The sequence below is a fragment of the Oryctolagus cuniculus genome, chromosome 12, assembly GCF_051225735.1.
Source record: "Oryctolagus cuniculus isolate XC-2025 breed Fujian yellow rabbit chromosome 12, ASM5122573v1, whole genome shotgun sequence".
Lineage (NCBI taxonomy): Eukaryota > Metazoa > Chordata > Mammalia > Lagomorpha > Leporidae > Oryctolagus > Oryctolagus cuniculus.
The window spans coordinates 81161985-81189694 of record NC_142878.1 but is presented as its reverse complement, the minus strand read 5'-3'; the positions used below and the strand labels follow the sequence as shown (position 1 = coordinate 81189694).

The window sequence follows — 27710 nt, the reverse complement described above, 5'->3', positions numbered from 1 at the left end:
TAAGCCCCTTACCAGCAACCTGAAGCTAGAACTCTTATTCATCACATGGTGAAGGCACTTAGTTGGTATTTGAGCTTTAAAAGATGAGACTTCAGAGATCTACAAGGAGGGAATCTGTTTGGGGGCTGGAGAGGATATGCCTGGCAGGGTGTTTTGTGAAGCAAGGAGGTAGACTTGAAGAAAGGTTCAGAAAGGGAGGTGGAACAGAGGCATCCTGATATGTTTGGCTGGGAGCTAAGCAGCTACTGGAAATTTCTCCCTGCAGAGGTGGATGGTCAGCACTGAGTCACCATAAGCACAAAGTGTATCAGTGTGGTAGAAAGAACACAACTACTAGAGCCATAGAGTGCTGCTCTCAAATATCACTTCTATCAAGATCATCATGATCATCAAGTTACTCACAAAAAGTGCTTGAGGGTGCAGCTAGACCCTATAAAGTGCAAGATGAAAGTCTTCAGTGAACAAAGTGAACTCTTTCTAGGTTCTGCTAGGCTAATTCCATCTTCTCTACCACCCACAATCATGTGGTAGAGATAAACTCTCTTTATTTTTCATTAAGTGCCGCTATTTTGCTTTTTCAGTGAATTTAGTATACTTATACATTGCTGCAACTAAAACAACTACTTTGAAACACTTCATTTGAAATGCTACATAATTAGGACATTGTGATTTCTGATTGACTGGATGTGATATGATTCACAAGGGAGTAGGATGTTGTAACTCCTTTTTAGTGAGGTGATGTTTTTTATTTAAAAGTCAGATATCAGCTGACCTTACCAGTCTGTGGTCACAAAACATATCACATTCTACTTATGCACAGTCTACATTGGTCATTTTTGGAATCTTCCAGGAGAGCTTCACATGTGCCCTTAAGTTGATTCGTTAGCTACAGCCACCTCCCCCATACAAACTCCCTCTCCTGTTCCTGCAGTTGTGAGCTCAGTGGTGATGCTATGGCCTGCATGGAGGTCCTGGTGGGCAAGTGTGTTGTCTCTGCGCATTCTCAGAGCCACTAATTTTCACTCATGCCATGATGGTTTTCAAACAAAAATGGGTGATAAGGGATCCCTTTCCAAGCTGATGCTATCTTTCATCAATCAGGTTCAGACTTGATTTGTATTTTGGAATCTCTTTATCATATATCTGTTGGCCATTTTTATTTCTTCTCAACTGGATTGGTTGCTTTCATGTTGACTTTGTTGAGCTGCTGATATATATAACAGACACAAACAGATGTGGACCATGGTGGTCATAAGGGTTTTAGCTACAACTGTAGGGTCTGAGGCTGGTGGAGCCACCTGATGGTGTTTAGTTCAGGGTGTTAAGCAGGTAAAATACTCCAAAACAATGTCTTCACCTTAAAAGTAGCCAAAAATATGTACCTGTTTATATTGCATGGGTTGTAGAAACACATTTACGTGAATGTAGCAGAGCTTGTGTGGGGCAGCAGTGTGGTATCTTGCACACTTGTTTTAAGCCTGGAAGGTATTTTGTGCCTGGTATTGAGACCTGCACTCTAACTCAGCCTTGGCAGATTTGGGGCATTTCTCTGGTTATGTGCACACCCTACATATGGTTTGTCTTGAGTTAGGTGGCACTGTGCTATGATCACAGCAAAGACTGACAAGAGTTTGAAAGGAGACTTTGCTCGTACCAAGAAAATCACATACACAGGAATCCATCATTCAGACTAGCCCAGGGTCTGAGCCTGTATGTAACAGGGGAAGGCAATGACAGTAAACGACCATTATAGGTGCCCAGCCCAGGGAGTCTGCAGGGAGCTGCTTAAAAAAAAAAAAAAAATCACTCTTCAACACTCCAGCAGCGTTTGTTACCAGGTCAGCCAGCTTAGACCTCTGTCAGGGTTTTTCTGCCCAAAGGCCCTTTCCCTTACAAGGCCACTGGACATGTGTCAGAATGGGGACGTGTGCTTCACTCTCACATAGACCTGGGTCAGAGCTTTGCTCTGTCTCCTAATCAGCAGCAGGACTTCCAGCAATTTACTGGTTTACTTTCAGCATCAGGGGTTTTGTTTTCCTATGGAGAATGGAGACCACAAAATGCCAGCCTCAGAGGGCTGTGGCCAAGCAGGAAGGAGGTCAAGGACATCCGACACCTGCACTGTGCCCAGCCCGAAGGGACTGCTCAGATCCCTGTCTTCCTTTACCACCAGCAGTCTTGCATCAGTGCTCAGTGCTCAGTGCTCAGTGCCCAGCCCAGGCCACTCGAAGATCCTTTGGTACCAGATCATTTCTATAGTCCCTTTGTTCTCAGACTCATTAAATATCGCCATTTCAGTTTGCTTCTCATAACTTTGTGAATGGTTTCCAATCATCTCACTTCTCAGGGAAGAATTCAGCTAAGACCTGCTAGATAAGGTCTGCACTTCCCTGAAAGCACCATTCATTTTTCAAGGGCCTGCTCTGATTGCTGTGGATAAACATTGTATTTACAAGTTATGGGGGGGAAGCCATTGTAATCCATAAGCTGTACTTTGGAAATTTATATTCATTAAATAAAAGTTAAGAAAAAATGACACCTTTATTTGTTGTAGTAACCTTTACTGAGCTATCTATGGGATTTCTGAGAAAACGCTTCTAAGTGTGCAGTAGAGCATCATATTGATTAGTAAAGTGCTGGACTTAGGAATGAATCACATGTGAGTCCTAACCCCTAAATCTGTCTCTTGCTAATTGTTGCCTTTCCACCAGTAATTCACCTTATCATCTACCAAAAATAAGAAATGAGCTAGAATACAAACTGTTAAAAATTGTTGAGATATAAGCAAATCAATATATGTAAAGCACCCAGCACTGCATTAGCACACTGGAAAATGATTGAGTTCATAGTAGCTATTGTTATTTCTACTGCTTACCAGAGACACCTCCAGTCACATAAATGGCCATTGCAACTGACATAGCAAATCCAACATTGAGAGTGACAATTCCTCCAAAATGTCCTCGACTCAGGACAGCCTGGGCAACAGAGCCACATCCAAGAACCTGGAATGAGAAAAAACTCAACAAGTAAGTGGGAATGGTCGCTGTAAAAGCAATGGAACTACAGCAAGCATTTGTAATCAGCTGTGCATATGCAATAAAGTGGTGGGCCTGAGGCTGCATCCAACTGACAGGTGAGTTTTTCTTGGCCTACATAATGTTAAAATTTTGCCTACATTTTAAAATCAGGTAATTTATAAAATGGATCTAGAGTTTTGGTTTTTTAAAATTAAAAGTTATATTTTGATATGATTGTAGATTCACATTAAGTTGTAACAAATAATGCAGAAAGATCCTATGTACATTCTACCCATTGATTCCTTCTAATCAATCACAAAGATCCAGAGGGAAATAATTCATAATAATTTCATGGAGCAAAGTAGCTGTTGGCTGCTTCCTTTACACAGAGTTTGTGCCTTCCCAGTTGGTTCACTTCACTCAGTTAAGTCACCTTCCTGGCCCCTGTAGACGTTTGAGTTTGAGAGCCCTGATAGTGAATCTTATACAATCTTCAACTGGTAGAGAGTATTTTTGGAGAATGCAATCAGTACCAGAAAGGCTTGGAATAAATGAATTATGGAGCATACATTTAGTAGACTATATGCAACTCTAAAGTAGAACGAGGGAGATGTATATGTACCAAAATGAAAAGATCCCCAAGGTGTATTATTAAAATTTTTAAAAGATGGAGTACAGTATTAAAGCACATTACTGATCATACTAAAAGCAAATCATATGTATTCCTTTTTGTATTTACGAGCTCTGTCCATGAATAAAAATGCAGCAAGAAATGGAGTTGAATCTCATGGGGGAGAAATGGGTGGTAGAAACAGATATTGGAAGAAAATTTTACATTGTATACTCCTATGCCTTTTTGCCATATAGTTTTAAATTAAAAAAAGTTCCTACATTTTCATTGAAAAGCCAGTTAAAATATGCAATCACAGGCTATTAAAGAAATATTTAGCAAAGGAAGGTTCTTGGAAAAGATGGAATAATTCCACACAAGTTTGGTAGGAAAATGACATGATAATAAATGACCAACAGCTGTCATTAGGCTGTGGTTTAAAAAGCTAGTGTGGCTCTAGGCTGTAGACATCATCAAGTGAATATAGACTTCTGATAAAGCTTAATGTATAGGGCCGGCGCCGCGGCTCACTAGGCTAATCCTCCGCCTAGCGGCGCCGGCACACCGGGTTCTAGTCCCGGTCGGGGCGCCGGATTCTGTCCCGGTTGCCCCTCTTCCAGGCCAGCCCTCTGCTGTGGCCAGGGAGTGCAGTGGAGGATGGCCCAGGTGCTTGGGCCCTGCACCCCATGGGAGACCAGGAAAAGCACCTGGCTCTTGGCTCCTGCCATCGGATCAGCGCGGTGCGCCGGCCGCAGCGCGCCGGCCGTGGCGGCCATTGGAGGGTGAACCAACGGCAAAGGAAGACCTTTCTCTCTGTCTCTCTCTCTCACTGTCCACTCTGCCTGTCAAAAAAAAAAAAAAAAAAAAAAGCTTAATGTATAAATTAGGCACCAGACACCTTAAGAGATTAATAGCAATAACTATTACCAACATAAAAGTAATTTGACTTCCCTCTCTCTCTGTGTGTGTCTTTCAAATACCTTATTATATTGAACTCATGCTCCCCCTTGTTGACCATGGGTAGCTGAAAGCAGAGAAAAGAGGGATTACTGTAATTTGAAGGCGGGTTCAGCATGAGGCCAAAAATATTGTTTAAGGACAGGAAAACAGCACATGAACACGTTGCTTTCAGAAACAAATATATTTCAGAAAAAAGAGATGAAGAATGTTAAGGGTTCTTATCAGGAAGATTGTAATAAGTTGTGGTTTCTCTTCACCAGTGGGTGAAAGGGAAGAGTCTAAAACTAAAATATGAAAGGTTACTCATAGACAATTTCCTGATGGTGATGGGTTGATTCTAAATAGCTCCCCCAGGGCTCCTTTGGGAGCTCCTTCAAAAAACAACAGACTTTATAAACAAGAGCTGTCTAATACATATGGAATATTTTCAGTTTCCTTCTCCCTGAAGGCAGAGAAATGATGATAGATTATCTTTTAAGATCCCTTCTAGTCCCCACATCCTATATATATTGACTTGTCTTGGTTCCAGTTGCTGGGCACTAAGGAAAAGTAGGTGATCTTGACCTCCTCAGCACCTCATATGCCCAAGGCTGTCATTGACTTTACTCATTTTGGCTTTGTGTCCTACACTGAATGTTAAGTAAAGTTAAAGCAGGAACACATTCCCTCCTCCTTCTCGGAAACCCCTTCAATCCGTTTTACAGCCTACCAATTTTACCTAGAGTTGACATTTTTTCCCTAGAATCCTTAGCTATTATAACTGTCAGAATTATTTCTTTTTAATTTAAATCAATTAAATGTATAACTTCTAAGGTAATTGGCATTTTAGCAGTACCTTCTCAAAAGAGAAATAAAACAATTCTAGCAGCTGAGATGACCTGATACAGACAATTGGTTTAAGAAGAGATGCACCCAAAGAGAGGCCAGTCTTGAGCAATTATGCTTTCCAAATAGGCATCTTCCTTTCGTTATGGTTCTGATGTGTGTGCACTTGTGATAGTCTAGAGGGGCCATAAAGGCTCTACATGGATCCAGAGAGGGCAGAGCCCTCTGTCAAATTTCACCATGGTTAACACTCTCCTCTCCCAGCGTAGTTGATGAGATTGCTCTTCTAGGGAGGATCATCAATGCTGTGCACAGCAGGAAAGGAACAGGGAGAGAGAGGGACAGTGGGAACCGAGTTCCCTTAAGCTGAATGACCACTCAGGATTGCCACTCAGATTTACAACATCATGTCTTAATTTGTTAAGTTTATTTATTTTAGCCTGAAAGGCAACGTGGAACACAGGTAACTGCCTGCTAGTATCTTCCCTCGCCTTCCTCCTCCTGCCTGTATCCACAACACCACACAAGACACTCTTACACACTCTCATGTGTCACGGTCTGATTGCTGGAGAATTGGTCACTCACTCGGGCTCCCTTACTCTGCATGCTGCGTGTATTTGAGAGAGCAGTCCACACTATAGTGTAGCAGATAAAATTTCTTTTGTTTCTAAAGATGTATTTATTTATTCGAAAGACAGTTACACAGAGGGAGGGTGGGGGAGAAAGGGAATCTTCCATCCTCTGGTTCATTCCCCAAATGGGCACGATGGCCAGGGATGGCCAGGCCAAAGCTAGGAGCCTAGAATTCCATCTGGGTCTCTCATGTAGGTTCAGGGGCCCAAGCAGTTGGGCCAGTTTCACTGCTTTCCCAGGTGCATTAACAGGAGCTGGATGGAAAGTAGAACAGCTGACTCAAACCAGTGATCAAATGGGCAGCAGCTTAACCCACTGCTCCAAAATGCTGACTCCAGTAGATAAAATTTCCAACATGATTTTATGCTGCAAACTTTAAGAACTGGCACATTTTTTCCCCTCCTTTGATACAGAAAGAGCCCATGGTCATATGCCTGTGTTGAGTGTCCTCATCTCCCCATCTGGAAAGCATTTAAAGGCCCATCACGCATTCATTTTCTTCTCATCAAACCTAGCATCTTGTCTCTTAAATTCAGTTGTACTGTCTATACTGTACAATAAGTACTTAGTTGTTTTCCAGCTTTCTGATCTTGGTTTTCTTATCTAGAAAACAATCTCTAAGATTCCTTTCTACACCAGTGTTCCATCAATGATATGTTAGTTTCTCTTCCCAGAGTATTATTTCCTACATCTGCCACTGACTCCCCTTTGTAGATCTCCTGCAAAACATCAAGCTCTCTTCTACCTTTTTGATATAATGTGGTAGCTGTTCAATCTAGCTTCATTCTCTAGGACAGTTAGAAAACTCACAGATTCATGGAGGACATGAGAAAGCCACAGACCCAGTCTGCTTAATGTATTCTTCATAGGGTCCCCCAAAGCTTCTCATTCACCTTTCATTCTTTCCTCCCCATAGCTTCACCAATCCTTCTCTTCTCATCAGCCCAACCCACCCAACTGCCTTTCTACAAATAGAACCACCTTCTACCTGGGTCAATGTCTATCAGTGGACAGGAAGTTCAATAGCATAAACATTGTGTTCCAGTTATCCAACACTGCTTAACTAACCACCCCCAGACTCAGTAACTTCAAATGCTAACATGTATTTACTGATGAATTTGCAGTTTGGGCAGTGTTTGGCAGGGCATCTTATCTCTGTTCCATTTGTATTCAAATGAGGTGATGGTTCAAAGGTTGAGGCACTGGAATAATTTGAAGGTTCCTGAATTCATGATCTGTGGTTGATATTGGCTTCTAGCTACATCCTATTAAGTGTAGAAGCATAATGCCCCCTCCAAGTTCTCCCTTCTCCTGGATACCTCTCCCTTCATTGTTGACCCCTGGGGCTGTGCAGACTTTCAGTGAGTCTCACCTAGATAAGATCTAGACTGTCAGAAATGGATGCCACTTTCTCATATTTTCATATCACATTGTGATGCAGTAATTAACCCTATACTTTCTGACTCATGGTTTCTATTGCCATCTGGTGAGGTGGTTAGCCACAGGGTGTTATTTATTTGTTCACATATTTGTGCTTGGTTTTTCTAATTTTCTAGATAATTCAAATGTTCTAGATAATTCATTTTCTTTGTTTCTGTAACAATTTCTACTGTATTGGATGGATTTAAATAATTAGATCCTGGTATTTTTTCCAGGTCGGACTGTAGGTGGTTGTGTAAATGAAAATATTATTTCATATTATTAATACTTGGCAGGCTTACTTCATAGGACTTTTCAATAAAAGTTCAAATGAGATAACATTAATTAAGACACTATTTAAACAGAAAAGGGCAATAACAAGTGCAGGATATTATTGTTTTCAGTATAAACTGAGAAGGAAAACTCTAGCTCATGGTGAATGAGTTAAGAACAGGGACCCATGAGCTTAACCACAAACTTACTTCCTGGCAATAAAAACATCACAGAAAATACATTTATGACAGACATTATAAATAGTTTCTATTTCATTCCTGTTCATGGGATCAGATTTTGGAGGGGAGAGAGGAAGCGGGCAAGCTGTTTTGCCTATTTTGTGATTTCTCTCCAAAGATAGGTCATTTCATAACTGGAAGGATTTTAGTGCTTTGGGCAGAAAAGTAATATGTGAAAAGAGGAGGGTAAATTCTGTTTTTATTACCAGGTTCCATGCATGGCGGAGGAAATAAAAAGAACTTCAATAAATAAAAATTCAATAAAAAATAAAATAAATAAAATGAAAGGAAGAAAGACATTGATTTGGTGTACAAGGTACCAGTCTGCCCTCCCATCATTCCTAATCTCCCAAGCCTTATGAAATCATCTGGTATTCCTTATTCCTTCTTGTCTCCTTTAGTCAACCATGGGCAATCTTTCCCATATGTTGCTGAGCCTTCTCTAGCTTCTGAACAGTGTCCTCAATTTTCAATCTCTCCCCACACAGTGACCATGCCAGATGAAGCAGCATAGATGTACTGCCTCGCCACTGTCCAGGGAGTTCCAGAATGAATTCCTCAAGCTTGTCCTCAGGGCTCCCCACTGTCTTGTCTCATGATCCCCAGTGTTTTTCTGCCCAGGACTCTGGCACAAGCCCTCCGCACCAGCCAGGCTAGAATCCTAGTTACTTTGAGTGCTTTGATCTGATGACATTACTCCTACCTCTGCACATCTGCAAATGTTGTACCTTATGGAAGGAATGTCCTTTCCCTATATCTTCCCCCACTAGACTCAATCTATTCTTAACACTGAGCTAAAATCCTTCCTTCTTCATGGACCTTTCTCTGGCAACTAAGACTTCATTGGTCTCTTCAACCATGACTCTGCATTATCACTTCATTGCATTCTACCTGGTCTTGTGGCAACCCACTAAGACTATAATGTCTACCAGGCAGTTCATTCTTCTTTATATTATATTTTATGCTCAAATAATATTTGATGAATGATATTAAAATAGCTAAACATGAGCAGGAGGTCGGGGTGGGAAACCCTTTTCCCAGTTTTTAAGAGAAAGCAGAAAAAGATAAAAGATTAGTGTGTAGATAGGATGTGAAAAACCAGAGGTGTAAATTCTAAGAAATATCACTTGGAACTGCTGAGCAGTTCCCAGTTGATCCATGACCCCATGACAAGCTTTTGACTCGACATGATATGAAGCCTAACATGAAGTGATTATCATGAACTGAAACTCAGCGGGTGGGAAGAGGGAAGAACCAGCCCACAGATACTGCATTTGACCCACCTCAAATCTCTTGCATGTTTATTACGTCCCGTGCAGTGTAAAATAAGATGCTTCTTACAGAGCTCATAGCAAATAACAGACATTCAACAAATATTAGTTTTGTGAATATGTAAAAACTAAACCCTTTGAGAAAAACATTAATTCGTGAAATTTAGAATTTGTTTGTAAATGTTCGTGAATCACATAACTTGGGGCCAGGGCCCACCAAGAAATCTTTACAATTACTGCAAGAGGTCTATAATTCCTTATGTACCTCAAATGTTTTCCAAAAATAATAATAAAAAAAATGTCTTGTTTCTATCTTTTCTGAAATGTTTACCATCTTGGCTCATCTTTTTAGTGTGAATAAAAGCTACCATTTATTTGGTGCATTTGTTGAGCTGGATTCCATACTAACTGCTTCACTTACATTGCTTTATCATCATCCCATTGTTAACTTACTAGTACTCTGAGTGTTATTATTTCCATTTGTGGCTGAAGAAGTAGAGACAGAGCAAGCTCAAGAAATTTGTCCAATTTTAAATCAATTGAAAGAAAACAGAATCAGGATTTGATTATGAGCCTATCTTAGTCAGAGAACTAAGCTCTTAACTTTGCATACTGGATGGAACCAGAATTCATCAGAAGCAATCAATGCCCCTAATAATTCATGAAAATAGTCATGATTGAGGACACTGTTATTTCCATAGGATGAGGGACAGGGGCATCAGTTTTTCTATTTGCACCACCTGAGGGCTGAGATGAAGCACAGCTCCCAGCTCCTGAAGAGGGGATCAGTAGCTACTTTCAAAGAAAGGATTAGCTATGGGGAAAATTTGCCTAAGCTGGGGGTCATAGAGAGACCAAAGAACCCAGTCCTTGTTTTCAAGAAGGGAATCACTGCTCCTGTATGATTTTTGCTTTTCATAACTGGAGAGGAAGAGGAACAAATGACTACTGGTCAGCACGGAATTCTCTACACATCTTGGCCCTCCAGCCTGTACTGCAGTTGTGTCACATCTGAAGTCTCAGATCAGGGGTGAACGTTTGGCCTAGTGCTTAAACTGCTATTTGGGATGCCCACATCCCATATCAGAGTAGCCTGGGAAGCAGCGGTAGTGGCTCAAGTACTTGAGTCCCTACCAACGTTGACAGAATGTGCACATGGGCCAGGTATGGTCACATTCCTTCTGTACCTGATCCCCATTTAAAAACTGAAAGACTGGCTGGCGCCGAGGCTTACTTGGTTAATCCTCCGCCTGTGGTGCCAGCATCCTATGTGGGTGCTGGGTTCTAGTCCCAGTTGCTCCTCTTCCAGTCCAGCTCTCTGCTGTGGCCCAGGAGGGCAGTAGAAGATAGCCCAAGTGCTTGGGCCCCTGCACCCGCGTGGGAGACCAGGAGAAGCACCTGGCTCCTGGCTTTGGATTGGCGCAGCGCCGGCTGTAGGGGCCATTTGGGGGGTGAACCAACAGAGGGAAGACCTTTATCTCTCTCACACTAACTCTGTCAAATAAATAAAAAAATAAAAACTGAAAGACTGAGAGATTTGATGAAAATCATGTTGCTGGTAGGTGGCAGTATCTGAATCTGGAGCCAGGCTCTCTGTTCCTCCTGTGACAGTGCTGCTGCCTCCATGAGTCTTCTTGTTCTCTTTACTGGGACAGAGTGTATAGTTATGCACAGCTTTCCAGACAGTTAGTTTTGCAATTAGAAAATACAACTTTCTCAGTCATAACAAAAATAACCGTAAAGAACCAACACTGAAAGTACGTTCTGGTTAAAAATAAAATATTAGATGGCACAAAGCCTGAGAGACCTCTTATATCAGAATGAGATCAATTGCTCCTCAAGAACCAGCTGTACTTGAAAAGAGGCCCTAACAGGGAAGCCTCTTAAAAAGAGAAGAATATGGGAGCCAGGTGAGTAGGCAAATGGCCAACCGCAGGGCTCTCCCCTGAGAAAAGAATACCACGAACAAGCTCAGGTCTCAGAAATAAGAGGAGGTTTAATTCCATTATCTCCACTAGGCTCAAAAGCAAAATGCTCTCCTTTTCTGACCTATGCTAGGCATTCACATCCCTCAACTCATTCCAAATAATGCTGACCCGGACACAAACTTGTTCATGATCTCAGCAGAGGAGAGATCTATTTTAAAAATTACTTATCTGAAATGCAGAGAGAGAGAAGGGGGAGGGAAGAAGGGAGAGAGAGAGCAAGAGAGAGAGAGAGAGAGAGGGAGAGAGCTCCCACCTGCTAGTTCACTCCCGAAATACACACAACAGCTGAGATATATCAGGTTGATACCAGGAGCCTAGAAGTCAATTTAAGCCACCATGTGTGTGGTAGGCACTTAAGTGCTTGAGCCATTACCCACCGTCTCCCAGGGTGAGCACTGGTAAGAAGCCGGAATGGAGAGAAGAGCTGGGATTCCAACCCAGGTACTCTAATATGAGATACAAATGTCTCAGGCAGTAGCCTAACCACTGTGCCAAACAGCTGCTCTCTTTTTTTTTTTAAAGATTTTATTTATTTATTTATTTGAGAGGTAGAGTTACAGACAGCGAGAGGGAGAAACAGAGAGAAAGGTCTTCCTTCCGCTGGTTCACTCCCCAATGGCCAGAGCTGTGCTGATCCAAAGCCAGGAGCCAGGTGCTTCTTCCTGGTCTCCCATGCGGGTGCAGGAGCCCAAGGACTTGGGCCATCTTCTACTGCTTTCCCAGGCCACAGCAGAGAGCTGGATTGGAAGAGGAGCAACCAGGACTAGAACCGGCACCCATAAGGGATTCCAGCACTGCAGGCAGAGGATTAACTTACTGCTCCATGGCTCCGGCCCCAAACAGCCACTCTTAAGTATTTATTTCTTAAGGTGTGTTCATCATAGGATACCCAGGATGTGTATGTGTTGTATGTGGAAGGTGGTTACTGGAGACAATGCTGCCACTATCCACAGTGCCCAGCAAGGGAGTCACTCAGTCTGCAAGATCCCTGAAGACGGGAATACTGGGGAACAAAAGTGTTTCTTAGACTCATTCCAGAACCTGCAATTCTTAAAATAAGTTCCACAGACCACCAGTCCCTTGAGATGCTATTTAAGAAAAAAAAAAAAACAGTTTATGGCCAAGTAGATCTAGGGAATATATACTATTCCCTTCTGAGAGATTCACAGTGAACCTTAAAGACATAATTGCTGCAGTTGCGAAAACTGCTTAACTTGCTTTAACCCAGTGTTTCCCAAGCATATTTGGGAAGGACACCGTGTTTTCTTTAACTTAATTCTATTTGCATTTTCTGAAACTATTGTACTTAGAATAAATTTTAGCAACTCCGTAAAACAAGACTTACTCCAATGGCTGAACTGTTTTGTGGGGTATGAAGGAGTGATGAAAATATACATGAACATACGAATTGCTAGATGACAAAGGTACACAATAAAATAAAAAAAAATTGTCTTCTTCCCATCCCAGATTTCAAATTTTACTCCCCAGAGATAACCAACATCAATATCAATGCTTTCTGGTATGTTATGTCAAGTGTCAGGGTGTGTGTGTGTGCACGCATGCACACGTACACACACGTGGGAGTACTTTACGCATCCCATTTTTTGCCTGCTTTTTCATCTGAATAGTTTATGGAGTCTTTCCATGTCGGCCTGTAAACATTATCTTTAATGACTGCAGAGGGGTTCATGGCATGGAGGTACTCCCATTTCTTTAACCTGTCACCTGCTGATATAGATGTGTATATTTGGGGGGAAATATTTCATCATAAGAAAACTTGAATTTCTAGACAGCGTCTCAAGCAGATGGACTGGTTCTATAGTGAGAGGGACTAAGCTCTTAGTCCTTCTTGGCCTTCACTGGCCATCCCAGGCCAAAGTCAGCAAGATCAACCAACTTACCAAGATGAGAAAGGGTTGGGGTCAGGGGGGCACATTGCCTAGAATTTGTTCTCTTAAGGATTTGCTTTGCTAAACAGTTTCCTTAATCTCAGCAATCTTACCTTGAAATGAGTGTCCACTAGGTATGCAGGACTGTCTTCACTGCTCGAATGTCTTAGTGGGCTGATTGGCTCTGAAAGTTTGTTTCCCACTTCTGTGAGGCCTCTGTTTGTCACAATCCTTCGCTCTATGTCACATCTGATGAGTAAAAGGGAGCCACCTTCTGCTCTTATTTCTACGTTCTCCTCTTTTGTCCGTAAGGAGAATACATTGCATTGGACTTGAACCAAACCCACTTCAGGAAAGGAGGAAAAAAAACCCCTTCCCCTTTAAGGTCAATAGAAGTAGAGAGTTTTGAGAGTCAGGTTGGAAACTCAGATATCAGAAGCAGAATCCTGTTTGGCAGAAGCAAGTTTGACTCCAGGAATCTGCAGCCCTCCGATCAGCGACCTGAACAGATTTTCTCCGCTGGAACTCTGAATTTCCCAGGCAAGTTCAACCCTTCACGTTCATTGCTGATAAGGGGAAACCCACAGAAAAATCCTTCAGCAGCCACTGCGGGATGACTAAGGACTTGAGAAGCAGCAGCCTCGTGTGGTGGAGGCATGAGGGCTGCTTAGTCACTTAGGGTCTCCCATCCCACTTTGGGAGCAAGGGAGCCGAGAACTGAACCTTTGGGGGAGTGCTCCTCGACAGGCACCTGCGTCCATCAGTCTTTCCTGTTTCCCACTTGACAGTAATCATGTCTGGCTGTGATCCACCTGGGGAACCAGCAGAAGCAGATGCACACCTGCTGTGGAAGAACAAGTCCACAGCCCAGGCCATATGGAATTCCCGTAGAGAAAAATAAACCTGTCTAAAGAATTTACAAATTCACAAAACACTAAAGGAAAATATCCTTCATGAGTGAGAGTCGGTAGATAAACTAAGCGGAAGGATTAGCTCCCCCAGACTTTGAGATGGTAGGGCAGTCCTAAGTTACTATAAATATATCTGGCTTTGGTGACTCAGTGAAAAAAAAAAAAAAAAGGCACGTAGGAAGAGAAAGCAGTGAAGAAGAACCAAAGAGAACTTACAGAAATTAAACCATGTTTTTGAAACTAAAGACTCAGTGGGTGTGTGAAATAAGATTAGGTGCAACTGAATAGGGGATTGGTGAACTGGAAGACAGATTTGAGACAAAATGGACAATTCAATATAGATAAAGAATATAAGAGAAACACAAAAGTTAAGAGACCCAAAGGGGAAAACAAGTGAGAAAGTCATGCATGTGTAGAAGTGCAGTGAGTTCCAACAGCAGAAAATAGGAGGGAAGGAAAGGTGATAGAGACAAGAATTCTCCAAGATTGACCAAAATTATAAATCTTTTAATGGAAGATGAGCAATGGAGCATGAGCACTAAAAATGAAATAAGTCCCCCTGCCATTTATATGATAGTGACATCACAGAGTAAGAAACAAGAAACTCTTACCGGTAGTCAGAGAAGTACAGATTATTAAGGAATAAAATAAGATCAAAAACAGACTTGTCCATATCAATAATAAACATTGGATGACTCTTGCAAAATGCTACAAAAAGTTATTCACCAACCAAAAACTCAATTGGGGCTGGCGCTGTGGCGCAGTGGGTTAAAGCCCTGGCCTGAGGCGCCGTCATCCCATTTGGGTGCCGGTTCTAGTCCTGGATGTTCCATTTCTGATCCAGCTCTCTGCTATGGCCTGGGAAAGCAGTGGAAGATGGCCCAAGTCCTTGGGGGCCCTGCACCCACATGGGAGACCTGCAGGAAGCTGCTGGCTCCTGGCTTCAGATGGGTGCAGTTCCAGCCGTTGCAGCCATCTGGAGGAGTGAACCAGTGGATGGAAGACCTCTCTCTGTCTCTTCCTCTCTCTGTAACTCTTTCAAATAAATAAATCTTTTTTTAAAAAATAAAACTCAGTCATTCATTTATCATTCTGACTTAAGTGTGAAACAAGGATAAATTTAGATAAACCAAAACAGAAAATTACACACACCCTTCCTGAGAGATTTCCTAAAAAAAAGACTGCACAGAGAGAGAATCCCAAACAAAGGGGAAGTATGCAGTAATCATTAGCAAACAAGCTAGTATATTATACAAAATTTAAGTAAATAATCACTATTAAAACATCTTTAATAATGAGAGGGATTTAAGTAGCAATGATATGTAAAAGGATTAATTGGAATTAATGTTTTTAAAATTTTTTTAAAGTTCAGAAGAGAAAAGGTGGAGATGTACTTTAAACTTTAAGAATACATTTTGTAAAATCTGTGGACAAAGAACAGAAAGAGCCGTTAGAGGAGAAAGGGGAAATAAAGAAAACTGAGGGGGTTGGCGCTGTGTCATAAGTGGCTTTAACCGCTGCCTGCAGTGCTGGCATCCCATATGGGCGAGAACCAGTTTGAGAACCGGTGCTTCACTTCTGATTCAGCTTTCTGATGTGTCCTGGAAAAGCAGCACAAGGGCCCCTGCACCTGCATGGGAGACCTGGAAGAAGCTCCCAGCTCCTGGCTTCAGATCTGCCCAGCTTCAGCCATTGCAGCCATTTGAGGAGTGAACCAGGAGACCCCTCCGCCCGCCCCCCCCACTTCTCTGTAATTCTGCCTTTCAAATAATAAATAAATAAATCTTAAAAGAAAACTGAATAGTAGAGGCACTATAGATAATGTTAATGTGCAGGTATTCATCTCTAAAATATAGACCCTGGAATATAGGGTCTTGAATGTTTTTTACCACAAAGGAATAGCAAATATTTGAGGAGATAGATATATTTACCCTGATTGGGCTTTCTACTTGTATATGTGTATCAAAATGTTACATGGTATCCCATAAATATGTACAATATCCATGTGTCTGTTAAAAAGTTTTATTTAAATTTTACAAACAATTCTTTTAAAAGTTGAAAAGAGTACATCACCACAGATAGAGTTGTAAAAGCCATAAGCAATTTGCTATGAAAAGTCTATTCAGAATTATGGCTTTCAAAGTATTAGTTTAGAAAGTTAACAAATTTTAAAAACTGTAGTTGAAACCATGGACGAAAAACAACTTCATAGATAAATATGTCATTGCCAAAATGAAATAAAAATCAAAATCTAAATTAGACCTATAACTCTCAAATAAATCCTTGTCTCTTTTTCAGTACACATAGAAAGTAATCTTCAAAGGACAGGTGATTCCCATTTTATACAAAACATTCCAGAACTAGAACAAGGGGAAAAGAATTCCAGTTTATTCATTAAGCTAATATAACCTTGGTAATAAAACTAGATACAGATAACATAATAAAAAATTACAATCCAAATCTTTAATAAAACATAGTAAACTAAATGTTCAGTGATTAGGTGATGCTTAATCCTAAGAATGTAAGAATGACTTAATGCTAAAAATATTTATCAATGTAATTTACTGGATCAACAGATAAAAGAGGAACTCTAGTATTTATATCAATAGATGCAGAAAAAGGAATTTTTAAAAAAATTCAGCAATCACTCCTAATGAAAATTTTAGTAAATGAGGATGGACATGACTTTTCTACTTGAATCAAGACTGTTTACCAACAACCTGTAAGTAATACCCAAAAATTAAAAGCAGATTTTTTAAAACTGAGAGTAAAATGAGAACAATGATAGCTTCTCCTAACATTGTACCATAGGTTTTAGGCACAAAAATAAGACAATAAGAAGAAAATATTTATGTGAGGCCTAGAAAGAAAGAAGATAAAAGCCCTCATTATTGTCATTAAAAAAAAAAGCTGTTTTAGTGCCATCATGGAACACTTTTCAAGGAGGTCAAGTTATTTATCTGCACAGTTCAGTATGGTAGCCAGTTACCACTCCTGGCTCTTGAGCACTTGAAATGAGACAAGTTAGACTGAGATTCGGGCTGATGCTGTGGCATAGCAAATTCTACCAACCCATATGAGTGCCAGTTTGAGATCTGGCTGCTCCACTTATCATTCAACTCCCTGCTAATGTGCCTGGGAAAGCAGAGGGAGATGGCCCAAGTGCTTGGACCCCTACAACCAAGTGGGAGATCTGGAAGAAGCCCCTGGCTCCTGGCTTTGGTTTGGCCCACTTCTGGCTGTTGTGCACATTTGGGGAGTGAATAAGTGGATGGAAGATCCATCTCTGTCTCTCCTTCTATAAATCTATAAATCTATAAACTTACTTGAATTAATAATAAAATTGTCAAATTTTCTGGCTAAAAGATCAAAATACATAATATTATTCCTAAGCAATATTGTTCCCAAAATATTGTTCTCAAAGCAATTTGAAAATATTATTTATAAAATTGAGAGACTCACATACACACAGAGATGGAGTGAGAGAGAAAACTCTTATCTGCCATTTCACTCTCCAGATGCCTGCAATGGCCCCATGGAAGCCAGGAGCCAGAAATTCAATCCGAGTCTTCAGCATGGGTGGCAGGAACCCAATTACCTATCAACACCACTGCCTCCCGGTGTTTACATTAATAGGAAGTTGGAGTAGGAATTGAAAAACAAACTATCAAATCCTAATTTTAAAAATTTAAAAGAAACACCAATATCACATAATCATTAAGACAAAGTAAAATATCCCAAAGAGAAATGTACAGAGGGTATAAGCAGGCAATTCACAGAAGAGAAAATGTGAAAAAATTGTCATCACACTGAGAATTATTAAAATTGCTTAGTGGAATTCTATTTCCTATTTGAAAAAAATGAGCACAAATATTAAAGTTGGATAATATTAAGGATGGTTGAGTGTGTGGAAAAGGAAACTCACGTTGCTACTCATAGTTCAAATCTGAAACCACTTTGGGGAGAAATTTTACATAAAGTTGAAGATGCACATACTCTAGGATCCTTTCACTCCTTTGATGCATTCAAGAGAAACGCTTGAGCAAGTGTGCAAGGAGACATAAAAAGATGTTCACTGCAGCAGTACTGGTAATTGTGACCAACAGCAATCAACAGACAGTTAATGAGGGTTAACAATGGTAAAAAAGAAGGCACCGGCACCGTGGCTCACTTGGTTAATCCTCTGCCTGCGGCGCTGGCATCCCATATGGGCACCGGGTTCTAGTCCCAGTTGCTCGTCTTTCACTCCAGCTCTCTGCTGTGGCCCAGGAGTGCAATGGAGGATGGCCCAAGTGCTTGGGTCCTGCACCTGCATGGGAGACCAGGAGAAAGCACCTGGCTCCTGGCTTCGGATCGCCGCAGTGTGCTGGCCACAGCGGCCATTTGGGAGGTGAACCAATGGAAGGAAGACCTTTTTCTCTGTCTCTCTCACTGTCTAACTCTATCTTTCAAATAAATTTAAAAAAAATGGTAAAAAAGAATTAACAGCTCCCTATCTCAAAGTAGCTAAATCACGGAAAGTGCTTTTGAGTGACAATCTCAAATTGTCAGATATAGAAGCCAGGAAGCCATGTTATGTAAACTTTAAAAACACACAAAACAACATTACACATGACAATAGTAAATATTCTAAAGCCTGGATGAGAATGTCAACTTCCTGTGGTGAAAAGACACCAGATAGATTAAATTCTAATCCCAGTTATGCCATACACTTGTGGGCGAATCACTTATCATACTGGATATTAATTTCCTCATATGGCTAATGAGAACAATTCCTTTACCTCTTGAGATTTTGTTAAAGATTAAAGAGTTTCTGGTATAGTGTATAGTGTGCTCAGTAAGTGTTAATCCCTGTCTTTCCCTCATCCCGTGCCTCTAGCCTCGTGCTTCAGGTCTGTTTACATTCTACAGAGGGTATTGGGGCAAGAATCCATGTGGAATCCTCAGTGTTTAGCTTTAATACACGCTCAGGTTTAGAACCTTGGACTTTCTTACATGGATAGAACATTAAGTTCACAAGTACCAACTTGTGATGGACTGAATATTGAACATAACTCAGAAGTGAACACCAAGAAGCTGTAGGATGGGCTGTGACAGTGCTCATTGATGTTCTGCTGAGGTGGAAAGAGCATTTAACAGAATTCTGTGAGCTGGTGGCTTCCATTCCCTTTTCTGGAAGATGGTGGGGTCAGAGATCCCTTTATTTCAAAGCCATTGTGTGAGGGTCCAGGAACCGTGCACTGCTTCACCACTTCAAGAGAAAATGGTCTGTAGCCTGAAGAGGCCAGGCCACTCCTGACAGCAGAGACTTCCCACCTGTTACCTGTCAGCCAACTGGCAGCCCTAGCTCCAAGATCCTCAGTTCTTGGCATCCTCAGCTTGGAGTTGGGGCTGGCTTTGCAAAACAACAAGCTAGACAAACCAAACAGGGCAGAAACAGAGAAAGGACAAGGCATTGTTGGTCCAGAAAAGCAGCAGGAGAGAGGAGTTACGGGGTCTCTTGAGGCCCACTTCCCTATAGGTCTTTTTTTTTTTTTTTTTTTTGACAGGCAGAGTGGACAGTGAGAGAGAGAGAGACAGAGAGAAAGGTCTTCCTTTGCCATTGGTTCACCCTCCAATGGCCACTACGGCTGGCGCGCTGCGGCCGGCGCACCGCGCTGATCCGAAGCCAGGAGCCAGGTGCTTCTCCTGGTCTCCCATGGGGTGCAGGGCCCAAGCACTTGGGCCATCCTCCACTGTACTCCCGGGCCATACCAGAGAGCTGGCCTGGAAGAGGTGCAACCGGGACAGAATCCGGCGCCCCAACCGGGACTAGAACCCGGTGTGCCGGCGCCGCAAGGCGGAGGATTAGCCTGTTGAGCTACGGCGCCGGCCCCCTATAGGTCTTTTGCTCTAGGCTAAAAGGGTTGCCCCAAGGAGAATGTAGAAAACAGAAGCACAAGAAGAAAAGTAGAATACAATGCATAGTGGTGTTCATCAGAGCCACGAGGCTATCTCCAGATCACCTCAGAAGCCTGGTGTTAAAAGAGGTTTGAGTGTGCTTGTAGGTGGTCAAGAGGCCTCTGATAGAAGGTTTCTATTAGCAGACCGTCTATAAAATGTCATTACCGCCATCTGTTCTATGTAATCATCTTTTGACAACAATGATGAGTATCTAATACACTTTAAGTTGTAAAATTCGTCAAGTTCTCTTGGAATTTCACAGGAAAGGAGTTGATTCTCATCAAACAATGGAATGTTAAGTATGATTAGGCAAGATACTGAGCCCAGCTCTTGCATTCATGGACTGGGTGACCTTGTCTCTAAATTATTTTACACCTGGTTTCCCATCTGGCAAAATGGAGTTGACTAGCTTTGAAAAGCAGAGATACACACACATACACACATATACACACACACAAAAGAGAGAGGGAGAAATCTTTTTCATCTGACCATTTACTTCCCAATAGCTAAAACAGCCAGGGCTGGGCCAGGCCAAAGCCAGGAGTCAGGAACTCCAGCCAGGTCTCCCACGGTGGGTGGCAGGGCCATCCTACGTCCTTGGGCCATCTTCCATTTCTTTCCAGGCACTTTAACAGGGAATTGGAATGGGAGGTGGAGCAGCCAGGACTCGAACTGGAGTTCACTTGGGAAGCTGGCCTCGCAGGTGGCGGCTTAACCCACTGAGCAACAATGCCTGCCGGCCCATTAATAATAACATAATAAAAGTTCTAGAATTTCCTTTTTGAGCATGCCTGACTAGGGCCCCTCTCAGAATGAGACTGTGAACTCTGTGGCAGGGACACCTGGCCACAAAGTCATTGAGGAAGCAGGAGCCAGAAGCAGGACGCACTGTGCTATCTGAAATTTCTCAGGAACTGTGGAACATCCCACTTCCTTTCTTCTTCCCTCCTGCACTGCCAATTCCTGTAACACCTCCACCCCTATTCGGGGTTCCAGGACTGTTCTTCTCTATTTCCCTTCAGGGCACAGATCAAGGGTGTTACTTTTAGCAGAAGATGCATTTTTTCACTTTTAGAGAGGCCAAAAGGTAACCTGTAATATAGAAGCTTGACAAGAAAAGAATTTCGAGTCTTTCCCCATACACAAGGAGATGTCACCCGCTTGTAACCAGCCCTGAAGGACGCCCTTGCTCCTCAGGAGGAAATAGGACAGCCCACTGCACTTTTCTCAGCAGTGTCTTTGATAAGGTGAGCTCTGTATCAAAGAATCTTGAGAAGTTGGAAGAGAAAGGAGGGTCTACAGCACAGTGAGGAACAAATGTATGTCCTGTGGGAAATGACTTGAAATGGCTAGAGATTCAGATTTTCATTCAACACATGTTTATGGGGTCTCATATACACAAGTGCAGAGCTTCAGGCAGTGCTGGGGAAAGACACAGCTGCAGGATGCCCAGGAGGAGACAAGGCAGCTGTTTCCAGCTGGAAGCACTCTCGAGTGGAAGAGAGGGGGAGCAATTAGGGGGAAAAGGAGCCAGTGTTTCCTAGGTCTGGGATTTTACATAGTAACATGCATTCAGTCCTCACAAAACTACTGTGAAGTATTATCTCATTCAGAGGAAACAAAGACTCCACGATGTTAAAGTCATTGCACAAGATCGTAACACATTCAAGAAACACAGCAGGAAACAGAGGGACACTGTCGGTTCCCATGGGGGTCGCAGTGCTAATGCAATTCTGAAGTTTGACATCCCTAGGTCACAAGCCCAGGTGTAAGACCCCCAGCAGTTTCCTGCTCTACACCTCACACCGTCCAACACAGATGGAGCAGTCTTTTACACCTCAGAGAAAATGAAGAAGCATGAGGTGGGGTTAGTGAGTGGTCTGGGCTCAGCATGCCCACCAGTTCAAATCTTATACCCATAAGCAAATAACAACTACCTCACGGCTCCCATTTATGGCAATCTTAGAGGAATTTTCCATATATCAAGTGCATCCCCCAGAAGATTCTATTTATGGGTGAGAGTGATATATAAAGTATATAGAATTTGAAAGACTCCCAGTTCAATGCTGTACTGGTTTGGGTGGGTTTCTTTATCTCTCTGAGCCCTTGTTTGCTCCAACTGCTTATGAATGACAATAAAGCAGCCAATTTTTAATTATTATCCATCATTAGTAAGTATAAAATAGTTATAATTAATTAGCAGTAACAATACAAATATTACAAGGATTAAACAAAGTTATCTAAAGAACCTAATATCTATTGTGTGCTTAATACACATTCCCTACCCTTACAGCTCAATCACTTCTCCCCTGTGAAAGGGAGGATGGCTGCAAACCTTTTTCCTGACACTAGCGAAGGAGAAAGGCCTTCCAGCTTAGAGCTGGGTCCTTGGCTTATGAATTATTCATTGTTGGTATTATTTACAGTTTACTAAGAGTTTGTCATGGACCTTCTCTTCCCTTAATGCTACCAGCAAACCTTACCAGTCATTTATACCATGGCATGAAAGTATTTGAGATGCTTTTCCTAAAATCAGATTTTTCTAAGAGAAGGGGTAAAGATATCAGACCCCCAGGGTTCGGGGGAAAACCAATCCCACACACTTAAAGGACTAGTCAATCTTACATATCCTTTGTAATCTTTTTAATGTCCTCTTTCCTGATGACTTATTAACATGCAAGGCAAAATGTAAATTTGCTAATAAAGCAGAAACAATTACTTTGGATGAACTTTGAGCAAAACCACAAAGATTTATTGGTGCAGGAGCTCTCTGTTTATACACCCTTACAAGCCTCAACAAAACTGAAGATTATAGTCATAATTATAGATTTCATTAGAGTTCACATTAGAAAATAAATATGCGTATAAATAGAAATCATTCCTTTCAGGAAAATGATTAGCATAGCCCAGGAGACTCAAAGTTAATTTTTCAACATAATATTAAGATATTATTTCTTTAGCTCCTACCTTGAATACTGGATGTGTATATGGAAAATAAAACATATTTTTTCCTTTGTTCTCACACCATGACAGTTAACACAAAAGACTTCTCAAAGGTGTGGGAACTTCTCGCTACTAGCAAGCAAGCAAGTGGTTCTGTAGCACGCAGCTGCTGGGCGTCCTCTCATCCAGTCCCACCACAATCTACCTGGAGATGATATCAGATCCCAGAGGCTGGGGCTCAGTCCAAGACTGCAGTCCCTTGACTTCAGCTGCTGATAGCAAGCCCCGGGTGGTTTGACTTGTGCTTCTGGCTGACAAGTTGTAAGTTGGGGTTCCCACTACACCATTCCTGGGTTCAATTAATTTGCTTGCACACCTTGTTAACTCAGAAACATTTAGATTTACGGATTTGTTATAAAGGACACAGATAAAGAGATGGGGGGAGGAATGGGAGAAGGGGTGTGGAGCTTGAATGCCATCTCTGGGTACACGTCCCTCCAGGAACCTCCACACACTCTGTTCTCAGCTTTCTGAACCCTGTCCTTTTGGTTTTTTGTGAAGACTTCCCTGCGCAGGCATAATTAAAGCACGGACAACCATGGCAAACTGTGATTGGACAAAAAGAATAGGATCTGGCCAGCACCGTGGCTCAATAGGCTAATCCTCCGCCTAGCGGCGCCGGCACACCAGGTTCTAGTCCCGGTCGGGGTGCCGGATTCTGTCCCGGTTGCCCCTCTCCCAGGCCAGCTCTCTGCTGTGGCCAGGGAGTGCAGTGGAGGATGGCCCAAGTGCTTGGGCCCTGCACCCCATGGGAGACCAGGAGAAGCACCTGGCTCCTGGCTTCGGATCAGTGCGGTGCGGCGGCCATTGGAGGGTGAACCAACGACAAAGGAAGACCTTTCTCTCTGTCTCTCTCTCTCTCACTGTCCACTCTGCCTGTCAAAAAAATAAAATAAAATAAAATAAAAGAATAGGATATGCTAGTGGACTGCATAGGGGAACCCAGTGAGGCCTGTGAGTTCAGATCTTCTGGGGATCTCTGAGCTCATTCTTCCAAGGTATGGAACAGGATCTCAGTTATGAGGGTCTTATGAGCCACCATTAGGCAAGGTACATTAGAAACTTGCTTTATGGTTCATCCCCAGACAGAAAGCTGGAGAAATATTAGTAATTTTAGTGACCCACCTTGGGGAAGAGAAATTCTAGTTTCTATGGCCTGCAGTGGGGAGGGAATTATAAGCCAGGAACCATACCTGAAAACTAAATACACACACACACACACACACACATATAACACAATATCCTACTGAGTAATAAATGTTACTAGCTGCATGAGCAGAACAGTGAATGGCTAAAAGCAACTTTTGCCTTCTCAAAAAGGATGGAAAGTATGGGATTGGGGCTGGCTTTGTGGTGCAGTGGGTAAAACCTCTGCCCATGGTGCAGCATCCCATATGGGCACCTTCTCTGATTCAGCTCCCTGCTAATACACCTGGAAAAGCTTCTCCAACTTCTACTTAAAAGCAATTCAAATGAAATGATCTTAGTGGCTGGCACTGTGGCATAGCAGCTAAAGCCACCGCCTGCAGCGCCAACATCCCTTATGGGGTGCTGGTTTGTGTCCTGTCTGCTCCATTTCTGACCCAGCTCTCTGCTGTGGCCTGGGAGAGCAGTAGAAGATGGCCCAAATGCTTGGGCCGCTGCACCCATGTGGGAGACCTGGAAGAGGCTCCTGGCTCTTGGCTTTGGCCTGGTGCAGCCCTAGCCCCTGTGGCCAATTGGGGAATGAGCCAGTAGAGGAAAATGTCTCTCTCGGGGCTGGTGCCGAGGCGTAGGTTAATCCTCTGCCTGGGGCGCCGGCATCTCATATGTGTGCTGGTTCTAGTCCCAGCTGCTCCTCTTCTGATCCAGCTCTCTGTTATGGCCTGGGAAAGCAGTAGAAGATGGCCCCAGTGCTTGGACTCCTGCACCCGCATGGAAGACTGGGAAGAAGCACCTGGCTCCTGGCTTCAGATTGGCGCAGCTCTGGCCGTTGCAGCCATTTGGGGAGTGAACCAATGGAAGGAAGACCTTTCTCTCTGTCTCTCCCTCTCACTGTCTGTAACTCTACCTCTCAAATAAATAAATAAAATCTTTAAAAAAAAAAAAAAGAATCTCTCTCTCTCTCTCTCTCTATCACCCCCCACCTCTCTCTGTAACTCTGATTTTCAAATAAATAAATAAATAAATCTTTGAACAAAAAAAGAATGGGATTATGAAACAGGTCTTGTTAAGAAATAAGCAGGGTTTCAAGTTTTTCGGTTACGAAAAAAGGATGTGCAGTTCACTTCCTCCTCTTTGTTTTCTGCAGAGCACTAAGAGTGATAACGGAATTTGCTTCAATTTTCTGGGCCAGAAGACACTGGAGGCTGAACGCAGGCTGTAGTGACATTAACTCTCTAACTGTCCACAACGTCCTGGAGATACTTGAGTCAGTCAGGTAAGAAGAGTCTCTCAGAGGAAGAAAACCTGTGGCTCTCTCTTCATGTTACACTAGCTCAATGTTTGAGTTCCTATTTTTTTTCCAAGCCTGACTTATCTGATGCATTTCAAGCTTATTGTTCTAAACTACTATGTATTTACCCTAAGCAGAGAATCCTCAACATGCAAAGTTTATGAGCAATTGTCTTTAATATCAAGAAAAACAAAACTACTTATTCCTGGAGTAGGGAATCTTTGAGCAGGCATGTTTTGCTACATGACAATATTCATATATTCTCAAATGGTCTCGCTCCAGCTAAATATTCAGGTTCCAGAGAATACTAGAACATGCAGCAGGATGAAAACCCAGAGATTATGCCTCTTAAATGTACTTTCCAGCCTCTTGCTAAAAGCTCCACAAATCTCTGGACAAATACTCAAGAAGTTCTCAGAATCGGTCCCTCATGTATATCTAGAAGGTTCCTGTAACTGTCTAATTAAGATCTTTAGAGATCATCTTGAGTTAAACACAGGGGAAACTATACAAAATCAAAGCCGGACCACTGCATGGTAAACTATTCCTACTGAATACAATTTCTAACTTATTAAAAGTTAAATGAGCTGACCACACCATGCTTATTTATATTTATATAAATTTATTGTCAATATTTATGTATTGTCAATACTTTGTTGTTAGCATTTATTGTCAATACTTATTTCAGGTGACTGAGTTACTCCAGTGTTTGTGGAAAGCAGGCAGAGCACAAATCAATTAATCAATGAGAAAAATTTCTAAACACTGACTTTTAAATCACAGAACCATTACGGAGTCTGCGTAAATGCTTGAAATGAAGAAAGCACTTCAATCACCCTCTTCCATCGCCACCAACTTTTGTGGATGCTTTGAGGAAATGAAAAGCCAACATGATGGCCACTAAATAGCCCGATAGTCTAGAAGTAACTTGTTGCTTCCTGGCAGAAAAAAAATCTGGTAAGTAGCTTCAATAAAACAAAATGAAACCAAACTCTTCACCACTAGCTTGGCAGGTGGTGGTGGTGGTGGGGGATGTGGGGGTGGGAGCATGATTGGATCGGAATTGAGAAAATCAGGAAATACTTACGATCATTATAAATGTGCCCAAGAACTCGGAGAGTGCTTCTTTAGCCAAGCTGTTCTTCAAGACCAGTCTCTGTTTGAAGCTCTTCGTTTTCTGTCCGTTCTCGGACCGCATCCTGGGGCTTCTCCAAGGACCACTCTTGCTATCAGCTTTGTCTGGTCCCCACTCTCACTGGCACGTGAAATGGAACTTCCAACAGACGGTTCCTTGCGGAGATGTCTGCTGAGATTCTCGGACTGCAATTAAAAGTCTCTGACTTACTTCTCTTCTGGTGACACTGCCTTGCCCTAGTCACTGCTCTGTTCGAATTAGTGAATTATAACCTAAAATTCTCAATGCGATCCTTCTTGTGCCTCACAGATTAATAATTACCTTTATTCTCAAGGTATTTTTCTCTCTCTCTTTTTTTTCTCTTTCAAGAGATGTTGTGTTGGTTGTGTTGCCAAACCACAGAGATGGGCCCTGGTCCAGAAGAGATTTACATGTTACACAATTGCAGGCTTCTGATTCTTTTCCTGTATTCGGAAGTGGGTGGTTGGGTGTAGTTTAGAATTGTCAAAGCAGGTAAATAAATATCGAATGTAAACATTCTTTACTGAAGGAGTTTTCCAGCAAACTTGAGAGTATTTGGAAAATACAGGTTCATTCTCCAACAAAAGGAATCATGCTTGTTTCCTTCCAGGTTCATTTCAATGACTTCCTGACATCACTCTAAGGGTGGTAAGAACCACTGGGACCTTCTAGAGACAGAGAAACTGACACACAGAGAGAAGATTGCAAGCTTCACACTGAGAGTCTACAGTGTCACCTCCCTGGAGATGGAAAGTAGAAGAAGGCAACTTTATGAGTTTCTTCTAAAACACTCCAGTTTTGAAACCAAGTTATTCCCCTTCATTGACCATGGAATATTTAGACCAAATACATAGAAAACAAACAATTTCAGCTTGAGATTCTTACTGCATTGAGATGACTGAGCCAGAAAGAATCAACCTGACAATATGCACCTTAACTAAACAAGGAAGAAAATAAACACAACTCATAGATTATCCCGTTTGAATCTGGTGAATTAACACGCTTGTAGGCAACAAACTGTGTTTGGGAATAGCTTTTTGTCTTGCCAAATAGTCAAACCTTGTTTTTAAAGGTGATTTTCCTTTATATATAGAATCTGGCAGTTGTTTCTCAATACCCCGGCAGTGCCAGAGTTAGTA

At 42.2% G+C, this 27710-nt stretch overlaps 1 protein-coding gene and 1 long non-coding RNA gene across 13 annotated transcripts in view; one reads left to right on the top strand and one right to left on the bottom strand.

Moving 5' to 3' along the window:
- Positions 1-27710, bottom strand: part of AQP9 (aquaporin 9) — a 46993-nt gene that overhangs the window by 14557 nt on the left and 4726 nt on the right. For 4 of the 11 annotated variants that reach the window (XM_051821959.3, XM_051821960.3, XM_089309479.1 and 1 more), the window contains exons 3-4: positions 26503-26735; positions 2876-3002 (exon numbers count right to left, since the gene is read on the bottom strand). In XM_051821959.3, coding sequence (XP_051677919.3) covers positions 2876-3002; positions 26503-26613 — 238 coding nt within the window. In that variant the 5' untranslated portion in view covers positions 26614-26735. Of the gene's footprint in view, positions 1-2875; positions 3003-10481; positions 10595-13237; positions 13257-22945; positions 22965-26502; positions 26962-27710 lie in introns of those variants that run through there. The other 7 variants (XM_089309476.1, XM_089309477.1, XM_089309478.1 and 4 more) reach the window with 5 other exon arrangements.
- LOC103351099 (uncharacterized) lies at positions 11555-27545 on the top strand. Of its 2 annotated transcripts, XR_016217580.1 has the most exons (5): positions 11555-11676; positions 23012-23242; positions 25272-25400; positions 26199-26372; positions 27182-27545. It is a non-coding gene; the product is annotated as an uncharacterized LOC103351099 (long non-coding RNA). The 2 variants fall into 2 exon arrangements; XR_518889.5 differs by lacking the exon at positions 23012-23242 and having other exon boundaries at positions 11558-11676.